The sequence below is a fragment of the Ursus americanus genome, chromosome 35 (genome assembly GCF_024610735.1).
Source record: "Ursus americanus isolate L20-20 chromosome 35, mUrsAme1.1.p, whole genome shotgun sequence".
NCBI classification, from domain to species: domain Eukaryota; kingdom Metazoa; phylum Chordata; class Mammalia; order Carnivora; family Ursidae; genus Ursus; species Ursus americanus.
The window spans coordinates 13,597,415-13,610,681 of record NC_142161.1 but is presented as its reverse complement, the minus strand read 5'-3'; the positions used below and the strand labels follow the sequence as shown (position 1 = coordinate 13,610,681).

Genomic DNA, 13,267 nt, shown 5'->3' with positions numbered 1-13,267 from the left:
TGTGTAAAACCCACTTGCGCGGGGCCCCTCTCTCTGTTAAATAAATAAATAAAATCTTTAAAAAGTAAAAAAAAAATAGTAGATAAGACCCACTTGTGCAATTGGCTGGATGTTTGACCTCTGGGCGTCCTTAACCTCCGTGTCTTAGTTTCCACATCTATAAAGTGGAGCTAGTAGTGCTTCCTTACTTCAAAGAATTATGGATTCATCAGTGTCGGGGAAAAGGTCTCTAACTTGGGCAACTCTTTGTAAATATCCAGAGCAGCATTCAGGGAAGTAAGGTGTAAATACGAAAGAAGAAAAAAAAAATCTGAGCTTCCTTTTAATGTATTCCAAATGTTGAAAGTGAAAAAAAAGTTGCTAATGTCCTCATCCTAGAAAATGCTATAGAGGCAAGAGCAGTTATATGTGTATTTTGGAAAAAAGTCCTTTTAATGGTTGGACGTCTTTTATTCTTCTGGGTGACTCCAGAGCCAAGGTGTCTGCCGAGGTTTGTGAGTCTGTGCTTGGGACCAGGGCCTCCTGGGTGAGTCAGTGTGAACGACAGAAGCCCCCCTGCTGGGAGCACTGGGCCAGCGAGCACGGCCAGCACTTGCCCTGGAGGGGGTCCTGAACTTAGGGCTTACAGGAGAGTCCTTATTTCTTCCACTTCCCTCCTGGTTGCCCAGCTCCCCTCTACCAGAGGGGTGCCCCTCACATGTTATCCCCAAATTAAAATGTTAAGAATTGTTGGCCCCTCCGCAGCTTTCTAAAAAAGGGTGGACTTCCCCAAAGGGCCTTCAATTTATTGGCTGGCTTGAGGCACTCATCAGGCTGGGGGGGGGGGATGGGTGGAAAGGAGGGAGGTCGATAGCCAAGAGAGGGCGAATCGCCCCACAGGAAAAAATAAAACGGACCCCAGAGGAGCTCTTGTGGTGCAGGAGGGAGGGAGGCAGGCCCAAAGCCGGAGGGAGGAGGGGGCTGGGCTGGCGAAGGGGCAGGCCAAGCACCAGAGTTGGGGCCTGTGTGTGTGCGGGCAAGGGCCGGGAGAGATTTGGCCTGCTTGGGAAGAGGGTGTCCTATTATGGGAGAAAGGTTTTGAGGGGGATGTTTAGAACTTTTACAGGGCCATGGACTAGGAGTTGTGTTTGTCTCTTTTTGATCCCACTTCCTCTCTGTTTAATGTGTTTATATGTCATGATTGGTGTTGAGGCAGAACGACTTAACAGTAGTCCAGGTGCATTCAAGAAACTGGAAGATTTAAAAATGAGAGCAGTAGAGAGGGCAGTTGAGTTATCGATGAGATAGTCCAGGGTCCTTAAGGACCCTGAGCTGTTTTGCTGGTTGCCTGGATGGTGGGGTTTGGGGCTGATCAGACTGGATGCAGTTCAACCGCTCCCACAGTGTTGCCTACACCAGTTCATGGTGTTCACTGCCGGGCACTGGCCCTGTGTGTTCCTAGACACATTTTGATGTCAAGGAGAGGAGAATCTGATCTAAGGTCAGGCCAAACATACCCATGGGCTGTCCTCAAGAGTGAGATGTTACTGGGGGACTGGGAAGTCTCAGACGCTTGGGTTGGTATCTCCCTATTGGTCATTTTCAAATTACATTGTCTTGCCTGCTTAGCTTGCCGGTTAGAAACAGAGACCGGTGAGAAAGTTCTCTTGCATGAGGCGTTCGTGGCAAGCCCCACTGTATTAGGATTTGTACATAACCCTGTATTATGTCCAACCTTTTATCTTGAGAGGGTACTTTCTCTGTTGCTTTGCTAATCATTGATTGTGAGATGAACATGTTATCTGAGAAGTAGGCCCATGACCTTCAGTGATAAACAACAAAGTAAAGTAGTTGGAGATGCTTTTTGTACTGTTGCAGTGTTTGTCCATCGTCACCTTCTGGTAAAGTCACAGCAGAGTGGTTTAGAGCAGACTCAAACATGCCAAGCAGCCAGAGCCCTGATCTGTACACAGACTTAGGTAAGGGATGGACGCTTTTGCCAAGGTCTGCACCTACCTCGCTCACCTCTCCCAGCAGAGGGAGGAAGCTGGAGGACGGGCCCAAGCTGTCTGCGCACGGGTGGCCATTATTTAAAAGAGCACACGTTATCGTACTACTGCTGTTTCCTTGGCTTTCAGAGATGAACTCCTTTTTCTTTATTAGTATTGCCCGAAATGGAATAATAGAACGAATCTCGTGTCTGTTTTTATCTCCTGAATAAGATCTCTTCTGAGACACTTCTTTGGGGGAGTCTGGAATAATTAATTCTCTCCCCCCTCCATCTTTCTCAATGCATTTAATTTAAACTTTCTTAATGAAAACTCATCTCTCATAAATGCCGGGTTGGCCCATTTTGTGTATGCCTGCTCTGTCCTGCTTTGAGTGATGTGTAAATAAGAGGCAATCTGGTGATGAGTTTTGCTTGTGTGGTGTGGAAGGGTGGAGAGGGAGGAGGGTTTGATGAATAGAGGCAACCAGAAAATGTACTTGATAATAACATGGCCATGATTGATGTTGTAATTCCTGAAAAATTATCATTGTGATATAATTATTTGTTTATGAACTGTGCCCTGAGACTCCCAAGTTTGTGATTATTCATGGCACAGATAAAACTCTAAAGTCAATAATTCATCAAGGGTATAATGGTTTTGTTTGGGGGAGGTGTGGGGGGGTCACATGGATATTACATCCTGTTTCTGACACTTCCGCTATAAATCTGAAAACTCCTTTAGTACAAGGAAGAGCCACCTCCTTACCCTCTGCTTTTCTTTTTTTTTTAAAGTAGTTTTAATAGTTTGCACATATTTTAAAAACTGAAACTAACTTTACTTTTCTAGAAAAATTCTTTCAACATAGGAAAGTTGTCTGAGTCATTCCTGTTGGTGTATCTCATGACTGCCCAATAGGGAGAGAGGAACAGAAGAATGAAAACAACTGCTTTGTCCCCAGGAAAGTACAGGACAATCTTGCACTAATCTATTTGATTTTGATTTATAAATGGGGACAAAGGGAGACAACAGGAGGCCTACTCATTTTCAGAGAGTTGATGAGTTTGGCCTCATGATTCCTTCTTGAATTTTGAGTGGATGATTTTACTCATGCATACCAGGAGTCTTGGCCTCTCTCACCCCATTCTGCCCCCAAAGATGGGCTGATATGGTAGTTTGTCCAGTTTTGCCCATTTCCTTGTCATGGTTGGTTTTTCCCCACCTCAGCTCACAGGGACTCTTTGCTGTGGATGTACTGTGTGCCAGAAAGCTTTCAGAGACACCGGGGCGGGCTCACCTCTCCAGCAGGGCTAGGGAAGTGGTCTCCAAGAGCATGTAAAGAGCAATGAGAATGAGAATGAGAAATGTGTTTTCACTGGGATAGGCTCTTGCCCACCTTCCATGCCTCATGAACGAGTGAACTCCTTTCCTCAAATTGCTTTCCACCGAAGCACATGGCAGCATGACGTGAGGGTCAGATGCATATAGGAGGTAGGAGACCTACCTTAACAAAAGTTGGTACAAAAACTGAGGTGTTCTGGTTGACTAGAGAGGCTCAAGATGAGATCACGATTTGATCTGGCTGCTAAGAAGTGACTGCCCTCTCAGGCTGTTGTAATTAAGAGCTCAGAGTCCTGGGGTGCCTGTCTGGCTCATTTGGTAGAGCATACGAGTCTTGCTCTCAGGGTTGTGAGTTCAAGCCCCATGTTGGTGTAGAGATTACTTAAGAAAATTTTAACCACCCCCCCCCAAAAAAAATCAGAGACATGAGCAAAAGCTGTAATGGGACTTCTATCCCATGTTGGCACCAGATCACACATGGAGATCTGTGATTAGACCCAAGTGCCATATTTTCATAAGATCTCTTACAAGTTGAATTATGTCCTTGAAAAAGTTGAAGTTGTAACCCCCAGTACCTCAGCATGTGAACTAACTTCATTTCCTTCTCAAAATAAAGTGCTGTACCTGTAATTAGTGAAGATGTAGTCATACTGGAGTAGGGGGGCCCATAATCCAATGTGACTGGCGTCCTTATGGGAAGAGAAGAGACCTAGTGGGGAGAATACCATTTGAAGACACAGAGACACAGAGGGGGCAGATGACCATATGATGATGGAAGCATAGATCAGAGCGATGAATCTACAAGTCAGGGGGTGCCAAGGATTGCTGGTGACCACTAGAAGCTAGGAGAGAAGCGTAGAGTAGACTCTCCCTCAGAGCCTGCCAGAAGGCAACCATGCTGACGCCTTCAATTCAGGGTTTCATCCTCCAGAGCTGTGAGAGAATAAACTGGTTTCTAAGCACTCAGCTTGTGGTAATAAGGCAGCCCTCGGAAAGCAGTAGAGGGACCCTGACAAATTCTGGTATACCCAGAGGAGAGCGGCCAGGCTAGTGAAGGCATCTGCCACAGAACCACTGGAGAAACAGCTGGCAGAATAGGCGACAGCCTTGAGTTACCGAACTCCGAGGACCATCTTTGCACATCTGAAGGCCACTCAGAGAGCAGAGGTCTCTGGTGAACTCCAGAGGTAAGATCTCAGCTCAGCATCTTCTAAGAATTATAGCTGTCTGACAGTGGGCTAGAAAGACCCTCACCACTAGGACTTCTACACGAGAGCTGCTAAGAGCCTCTGGATGATGCCTGAGTTTACAGCTCATCAGTGAGGGTTTGTTATTAAATGGTACGTTCTTGAGGATCTAAGATCCATTTACTTAGCTGTCCATGGCGTATGATGTCAAAGCTTGCTAAGTTAGCAACTGCTTGGGCTCTTTCTTCTAATTGCCTTCTCAATTTGATTTGCCTAATTTATTGCTGTATATAGACTAGATCGTGCTGTGGACAGACACACACATCCTCCGGCCAACAGCTATTGACCAACTGTGTGCCAGCTGTGTGGACTACCCAGGAAGGCAGGAATGAACGAGCTTGTTGCTTTGTTCATTTTACTATTCCTTTCTTGATAGAAACTCAAGCTATTCTGCCATTACCACATGGACATTTCTAGTGGAATCTCTGTCTCTTGACAAGTCGTGCTTCATTTTCTTTCCTTTCTTCTCTTGCCTTGCCTTCCCTCCCCCTCCCTCCTTTCCCTTCCTTCCTTCCTTCTTTCTTTCCTCCCTCCCTCCCTCTCTCCATCTTCTTCTTTTTACATGTCCTCATCCATCAGTATTCTGCAGACCTTTACTGAGCAAAGACTATTTATGAATCCCTGAGCCAGGCACTAAGGGGGGGGGAACGAAGGTGACAAACCATGGTGTGTGCTTGTAGGGGGTTTGCTAGGTTGGCCCCCCTTCTTTACAGTGGTTTCTTAGGAGACGCGGACAGGCAGGGCAGCGGAAGCCGGTCACGTACCTCTACGTACCGGAGCTGTTGCAGAAGCCTGCTGGTTGCTGTTCCTTGGGAATTATGCTCAAGAACAAGGTTTGCCTTTTGTCGCTATAGGGTACGAAGTATTGGCAAAGGTGTTTTTCTTCCTCTCCTAAGTCCTCCACTCCTACTTCTTGAACCTGAATAATCAGCTTGAATAGACTCTCTTCTAGGCTTGACGATATACATTCTCTCTTACCTTCGAGGCACTGTATAGGCCAGGTTGACTTCACATTGTCTTAAAGATGCTCAGTATACATAGGCTTTGTCTAGGAGTAGGCAGAGATGGGGCAGAAGTCCAGTCCACAAGGACTACAATCCGTTTCTTTATGCTTAACTGATTGCATAGCTTCCCTCTGGTCCCACCTGCTGCCTTTTTTGAGATTTTTTTTTCTTGTTCTTTATTGCCAAATAAACAAGTATCAGTATTGGCTGGGAATGCAAAGAGGCAGGGTACAGAGAGCTGGCCGCAGATCCCTGTTCTGTCCATGACCTGCCCACTGGAGCCGCGACACATTGACTGGCTGCCAGCCTGGCAAGGGAGAGGTCCTGTGCCTCGGGGAGCTCGGGGCCCTGGCTTGGCTGCCAGCCCTGCGGCTGGGGAGGTGGTAGGGCTTCCTGATTGTCAGTGGATCTGAGCCCAGAGCTCGCTTGCTCTCTTTTTGGCCGAGAGGTTTTTTTTTTTTTTATTTCATTACTGACATATTTTAGCATTGATGGGTACAAATAAAGGACAGGGAACTTGCTGATGCCAAGGGAGCCTTGAGCTTGGGTAAGAATGCAGGGTTTCCACTACTTCTGCAGAAGCTCCAGACGCTGTGAGGATTTCATTTCACCCACCCCTGTCCAGCTGCTGCTTTTCAACTCCCATTGCTGCCACCTCCAGATCACAAGGCTGCAGCCGTATCCAGGAATTAAGTGTTATGGCCAGCCGACATTGCCATCAGCCGACAGGGGTCAGCCCTAGTACCATGCTCCTATAATTGCCCCTCTGCCTCTGCAGACCCTCCCCTCTGGAAGGTTCTGGAGGCCACCCCTAAGGGCCAGCTTCAGCAGCACCTGCCAGACCAGATGGCTTGGGGAGGCTGGCTTCAGCACTCACTGTGTTCAGGGTCGAGTTTCCAGCTTCATCAGTGTTTTGACTTACTCTATTCTGACTCTCAAGAGCAAAAGAGAAAGATAAATGTAGGAGAAGTGTTGGGAGAACCCGGTTCGGCGGTATTCATTATCTTCTCCCTATTTCCAATTTTCAAGTATTTATTTGAAGGACCCGTAGAGGGCACCGTAGAGAAATCTAGAGCCCCACAACCGTAGGCGGTGCGTATCTGCCTGTCTGATGCAAGCCTCCACGAGTGAAAAGCCCCCTCAAATTGGCAAAGGTCACTGAAGACTTAAACGGGGGAGTGACATTTACTGCAGCTGGTGGCTCTCAGACCAAAGTGTTTGCCTTTTGCTTCAGCTCAACCCATTCCTCTCTCTCCATTTTCTGGAGAGCGCAGAATTAACATGTGACCCATCTGTATCCTTCTCTGAGAGATAGCAAGCTGAAGTTTTCTTTCTTTCTTTCTGTTAGCCAGCTGACCTGCCTTCAGACGTGACAGGCTGCATGCTGCGCGCTGACCTAACCAGTAACATAGCACAAGCAGGACTTACTCTGTCTGGAGAAAGAAAATACGTATTTAGTATAAAGAGAAGATATAAGCAATGGAACGGTTGGTTATACATTATAGATTGTAATAAATGAAAATATCGAGTGCATTTTCAATGATTAATGTATGAAAACTGTCATCACGTACTGTGCATTAATCAAGAAAAAATGCACACTTCCCACAGCGGTTAACGCGCAGGCCCGTTGCTCGGCCTTGAGAATGTGCATAATAATGCCCGGATGACGATGAGTTGGGGTAGCTGGAAATTTAGGGTGGTTGCAAGTTTGGTGTAGTATTTGGATCAGCATCTCGATCTGTGCCTTGTCAGCCTCATCATGACACGAGCTATGCCTTTTTTTTTTTTTTCCAAAACTAGCAAAAATATGAATGTATCTTTTTTTTAAACTTTGTAAAAAAAAATCAAGAGTAATGACCAAGGTACCTGCTTAAACAAATACTACCAGCATTCATTAGTTAGGATGGTTACATGTAAAAGAAATGATGCCAGATAGTAACAAATCCAAGAGAAGTTTATTATGAAAATGGCACCTGCGGATGAAAAAATTAAGTTACATAAAGACAACCATGTATGTGACATGTATGAGAATCTACAAAAGTATAAAAAAGAACCCTGTTGTAAATGAAGTATGTACATTTCTGATTTGCAGCATTATCAATGGTCAATGAAAAAAAAATGTTTCAAAATGAGCCAGGCACTCAGGAAGTTAGGTCCGGTTAGCTTCACACAAAACAAATGTACCATAGCTGTCGCTTTGTAACGTTTTAATTTTTTTTTTATATATATATTGTAGAGTTGGTAACACTGCTAAGATTTTTACGAACAGAATATCCCTTTCCCCATTATTCAGCTACTTGGCACCAGTCTCCTCATAAAAGTTTTCATATATTTGTACAAGAAATAGTTAAAAACACAGACACAGTCTTCACAGGTAATGAAGTGTTTTTTTTTTTCATTTTGTAATTTTAAACACTATGGATTTAGACAGCAGCTGTGATTATCTGTTAGTTTAAATCACCAGAAATCATTTTGACACAACACAGAAACATTTATAAAAGAAAACAAAACAAAACAAAACAGCTGTCTAGCTGTTCTTTGTAGCTGATAGGTGCGTTCCTTTGATTGTTCGATAGCTAGAGTAGAGCTTCCAAAATTAATCTTTAAATATCATGACTGGCCTCCTTTACCTTCTAAACCTACTTAAATCCTTCAAGTAAGCTCACTACGAAAATTTGTGGCGTTTCACTTCTTTTAGTTATTATTCCTCAGTGACATGGGCCCAACTCACGGAATCAAAGGTCCTGGAGGAAACCACTCAACACCGTGATATTCAAAGGACAGCCGAATTACTATAGTAGCATTGCACGCATAAACAAATATATATGACAATTCTATATTCCATTATCCCCTCCCCTTTTGTTTTTAAAAAATGTTGGTTGACCTTTGAGATAATTTTCTGTCTCACTGGTAATTGCTTTATATATTTGCTCCATCAGCCAACCTGGAAGGAAACCAAAGAAAAGCACCCACTGCTTATATAGGTAGAGCACAAGGGACTCTGGGAATGTTAACAACTGAGGCTATATGGCATCAATTTATTTCATATATCTGAGCATTCTTCTTCAGTGCTTTGTGTTGCACTCCCGAAGAAAAAGTCATACCCAGAACTCCACTGTGGGAAAAAATGGCTCCATTAACCTTGAGCTAGTTAAGAGTCTTTTTTAAATCTCTGAGAATGAAAAAGATTTTGGAGAAGGGGAAGGGTGGGGGGAGGAGAGAGGGGGAGGGGAAAGGGGAGCCGAGAGAGGGAGGGAAAGGAAGGAAAGGTCGGGGGAATATACACCAGCAAAGCAACAGCAGGAATTTTAAAAAGTGGAACGGAAGATTCACAGACAGTAGAAGCAGCATAGGGTGGACGTTACAGAGGAAGGCCACCACACAAAACTCACTAACCCCCAAGAATCACCGATTCACTAGGACTGCAGGAATGGGACTGGACCACTCCGGACTAGAGATAGAGCACAGAGAAGACAAAGGACAAAACAGCTACATTAGCTTAGTATATACTGCATATAGCAACACACACTGAAACTGCAATGGGACTGACAGCCAAGGACACGTACACATTGCACACAGTACAGTTCTCACATCTGTTATTAGATGCCTTAAAAACAGCTGCCAAAGATGGAGTGGAAGAAGAATTTATACTCAACAGTCATTTGGAGTGTTTGACACTACACTGATTTCTGGCAACAAAGACAAAATAGGAGATTTTTTTCTTTTTCTTTTTTTTTCTTTTTTTTTTTCCTTTTTTTTTTCTTTTTTACTTAATGTGCGGTTTTCAGTTGCAGTTATCTGTTTGAAGCTTATTAACCCATCCTTTAGTTTTAAACCGTACTGGTTTCGACCTAGAAATAAGAGAACCAAAGGGGAAAAAAAATGCCATCAAATCAAATCAGTCCCCCCAAATACAACCTTCCTTTTTTTTTTTTAGCAAGAAATGAAAAAAAAAAACATGTTAAATATCTTCTCCTTCTTTTACTCTGAAGTGTTACTGAAGTTGCAAAAATTAGCCTCAGTTAGACTGAGAAAAGGAAAAAAACAGCTCAACAAAAGGCAGTATGTATCTAAACTGCTCCTCAAATCAGTTTGAGTTTTCCAAAAGCCCCTTTAAAAAGGGCTTTACTGACCCATTAAATTTAATGTGAGGCTATGTTTGTTAGTTGGGAGGTAAAAAATTTTAAGTCCTGCAGCAAACGTTAATGAGGGCTTTGTCTTAACTAACCAAGGAGACTGCAGCAGCGGACTCCAGACCAGGACAGAACACATTTTTTCCAAAACCCAGCCCAGGAGCTGCATTTTGTATGAAGACATTACAGATTAATAAATGATAGCACCATGGTTTTAGAAATTAAGTTAATGTTTCAGTAATTAACATTTAGTCCAACTTTTTTTTTAAACATTCTAGTCACAGGCCAGAAATTAAGTTTAAGAACCCAAATTATTTTTATGTGCAAGTAAGAAAATCTTAAAATCTTAACCATAAAAAGAGAATTAAATTCTGCATAAAATTCTAAAATACTATCCCCCTATTTTTTTTTTTTAAAGGAATTAGGAACCAAAACAAAAAACCACCCCATTTCATTTGACTTAGTCAAACAGGGCACATTGTTTATGCTTGTCTCTTTCAATCTTGATCATATCAAGATCTTGATGAAGAAACCCAATGGTTGTCACTTGAGAAATCTCTTGACCACAAGACTGAGTATTCTATGGCAGAGGCATATACACATTAAAGACATCTTAATAAAGATGCAAAGGAAAGCAAAACAACCCAACACACATCTTAGAAGAAGACAAAATGGCAGGCAACTGGTCATCTGACTCTCTGAAGGCAAAAAATAAACATATCTTTACAGGAAAGAATAAGTCAAGTTAAAGAAAGGGGGGGTGGAACAGGGGCCGTTGTGTTGAGAGAGGACGCTGACCTGCTCGAATTCAAAGTGCTAGAATTAAAAGGTCTAAACGAAAACGCCGACGATGCCTCCGGGCGGAGCCCTGGCCCGCGCTCAGTCCTCCTTGCGCTCCAGAGTCTGTGCCGCGTGGATGCCGTTGCTGTACACGGGGAAGGGCAGCGTGGAGAAGAGTCCCTCGGCCGTGGTGAACACGTTGCCGGCGGGCATCTGCGTCAGGCTGGCGGCGCTCACGGCGCCGCCGAACGGTCCTGACATGTTGAGTCGGTGCACGTGGTGGTAGAGCATCTCCATGGGCGTCTTGGGGTCGAGGCCGAAGCCGGGGCTGTTAACGTCCACGAAGTTAACAGCGTGCGCGTTGGGCAGCAGGTTGCCCTGCATGGCCAGGGTCACCTCTGCGGGCGCGTAGCGGATGGTGCCAGTGGTGTAGACCCTCTGCGCGGCCGTGCTGGTGGCGGCCAGGGTCCCCGTCACCCTGTGCACCAGCGGGAGCACGACGTTGCCCGCCTGCAACCTCTGCAGCGCCTCCAGGTCCCCAGTGTACAGCAAGGAGTTGGACGCGCTGGGGCCACCGCTGCCGCTGCCGCCACCACCCCCGCCGCCGCTGCCGCCGCCCCCGGGGTGCTTGTCCCGGGGGGACGCCGAGAGGGGGGGCGACAGCGGGTCGGAGGCGACGGGGGCCAAGGCCGCGTTGGCCGAGGCGCCGAACTGAGTCTTGCGGGCTGCGGCGGCGGCGCCGTCAGTGCCTGGCGGGGTGAGGACCGAGTCGGGGATGGCCACGTGCAGCCCCCCGCCGCCCTGCGGGGACGGGAAGTGCTCGGAGCTGGGGGGCTTGGTCATGCTGTAGGGGGACTCGTTCCTGGAGATCTCCCGGTTGGGCGGGTAGTTCCAGATGCTGCTGTCGTTGTCGAAGTTGATGGGTTCCGAGATCTCCGTCTTGATCTTGAGCACCGAGGCACTGTTGGGGGAGGACAGCAGCCGCGGGGGCTCCACGAGGCCCGCGTCCAGGCCACCGGGGCTCGACGCGCTGGACAGGCGCCGGCGGCTGGCGCTGCCGCCCTTCTGCCGTTTCCGCCTCTTCTTGCGCTTCTGGTGTTTGCTGGAGGCCTGCGCTCCCGCCTCGCCCGCGCTGTCTGAGTCCTTGGCGCTGTCGGACGTGAGCGACTCGCAGTTCTGCAGCCGCAGGTCCGACTCGCTCTCCACGTAGCGCTCCACCTTGATCTGCATGGGGCCCAGCGCGCCGAAGCCGTCCTCGCCCGCCTTGGGGTTCTCAAAGTCCGAGTGCTCGAAGCTGTCGTCGCTGTCGCGGCTGTCCGGGTTGCTGGAGCTGTGGCCGTCGTCGTTGCAGTTCATGTCGTTGTCGCACGCGTTGCCGGACTTCTTCCGGTCGGGTTCCGGGTCTTCGCTGTTCTCGGACTGATTACCCTTCTCGTCGGACTTGGAATTCTCGTTGTCCTCTGCGTGGGGCCAGTGGCCGGAGGTGGCGGCGGGGAGGGGAGAGACAAAAGGCACCACATTACCAGGGCAGGACCCCTTCGCACCTGCTGGGGTGGGGGTGGGGTGGGCGGGTCAGGGCTGGGGAGGTTCATTGGCCCACTTGTTCTGCTCCCCCACCGTAGCCACCTAGAGCCTGGGCTTTCTCTCTCTTGAGGGCATTAGCTGGGCCTTTACTCCAAGTGTGGTCCGTAGGCCAGCACCATTGGCATCACCTGGATGCTTGTTACAAATGTACAATCCCAGCTTTTCACCCAAGCCGCTAAATCAGATTCTGTATTTGAACAAGATCCCCAGGTGATCGTTTGACATATTAACATTTGAGAAGTTCTGCAAAAATATGCAGGGCGTCAGAGTCAGTAATCTGGAAGAAGATGTTAGTGATACAGAAAAATGATGTATGCAAGGTGACTTTCTACAGAGGCCTGTACCCTTTGTTGGTGAATATTTGTTCATTATTGAAAACCACACTCCTAATTCCTAAAGTTATTTTTCTCTGTAGCACTTAGCCATGCAGGGAATCAGATGGTGCTTATTTTTATTTACTTTGATCTCTTCCCCCAGCTGGAATATAGGCTCCATGGGGCAGGTCTTGGAATTGTCTTCCCCCCGCCCCCTGCTATAGGATACATAAATAAGGAGCAGAGCCTGTCTATTCTAGAACGTCTGCCCCAGTAAAGAACTTTCAAATGAATTCAGTTTAGGATGGGAAAATAGTCAAAATCCTTTGTGCTTTGGACCTCCTTCCACTTCCCTGAAGCCTTGTCTAGGATAGAGGGATACAGGCTCACAAGCCTGAAGAGCAGGTGCCTAGGGGTGGAGGGTGCTGGTGGGGGACCCCTAGCCATCTGGCACGTTTGAGAGAGAATAGATTTTCCCAGTAACAACTCAGAAGATTTAGGGACGATGCTGATTTTATGGCTCTGCTGTGATGCTTTTGGATGACACCTGCACTAGAACCTTGGGCAAATCATGGAACTTCTTCATTTCTGTGGAAGAGGTTGGGTTAGAAGAGATATAAGATTCTTTGCAGCTGTAAAATTCCGTGAGTTCTGTGCTCCCCGGCTCTAAGTGTGTCTGTGGAATGGGGGTTGGGAATTGGAGGGAAAGTAAATTTTTAAATTAACTTTCTTGGGCCCCAAATAACTACTAGAAAGTCTACTTTGCAAAGAATCATTTACTAATGCCGTTAAGTATCCTGCTTTGGATGGTTAGCCCCAGCTTGGTAAGGATGTGACTATCTGGGGCTCAAAGATACAGACCGTCTTAGAGGTAGCACAGAGAGCTCTGAGACTGCT

General features: G+C 46.6%; 1 protein-coding gene and 1 long non-coding RNA gene across 3 annotated transcripts in view; one reads left to right on the top strand and one right to left on the bottom strand.

The window, feature by feature from the left end:
- The window catches only part of LOC148107109 (uncharacterized), a 246,574-nt gene that overhangs the window by 56,498 nt on the left and 176,809 nt on the right, over positions 1-13,267 (top strand). The gene's annotated exons all lie outside the window — the stretch shown is intronic.
- NPAS3 (neuronal PAS domain protein 3) overlaps positions 7,493-13,267 on the bottom strand; it is an 817,945-nt gene continuing 812,170 nt past the window's right edge. For both annotated transcript variants that reach the window (XM_087859047.1, XM_087859046.1), the window contains one exon: positions 7,493-11,932. In XM_087859047.1, the coding sequence (XP_087715173.1) occupies positions 10,572-11,932 (1,361 nt within the window). In that variant the 3' untranslated portion in view covers positions 7,493-10,571. The remainder of the gene's footprint in view (positions 11,933-13,267) is intronic.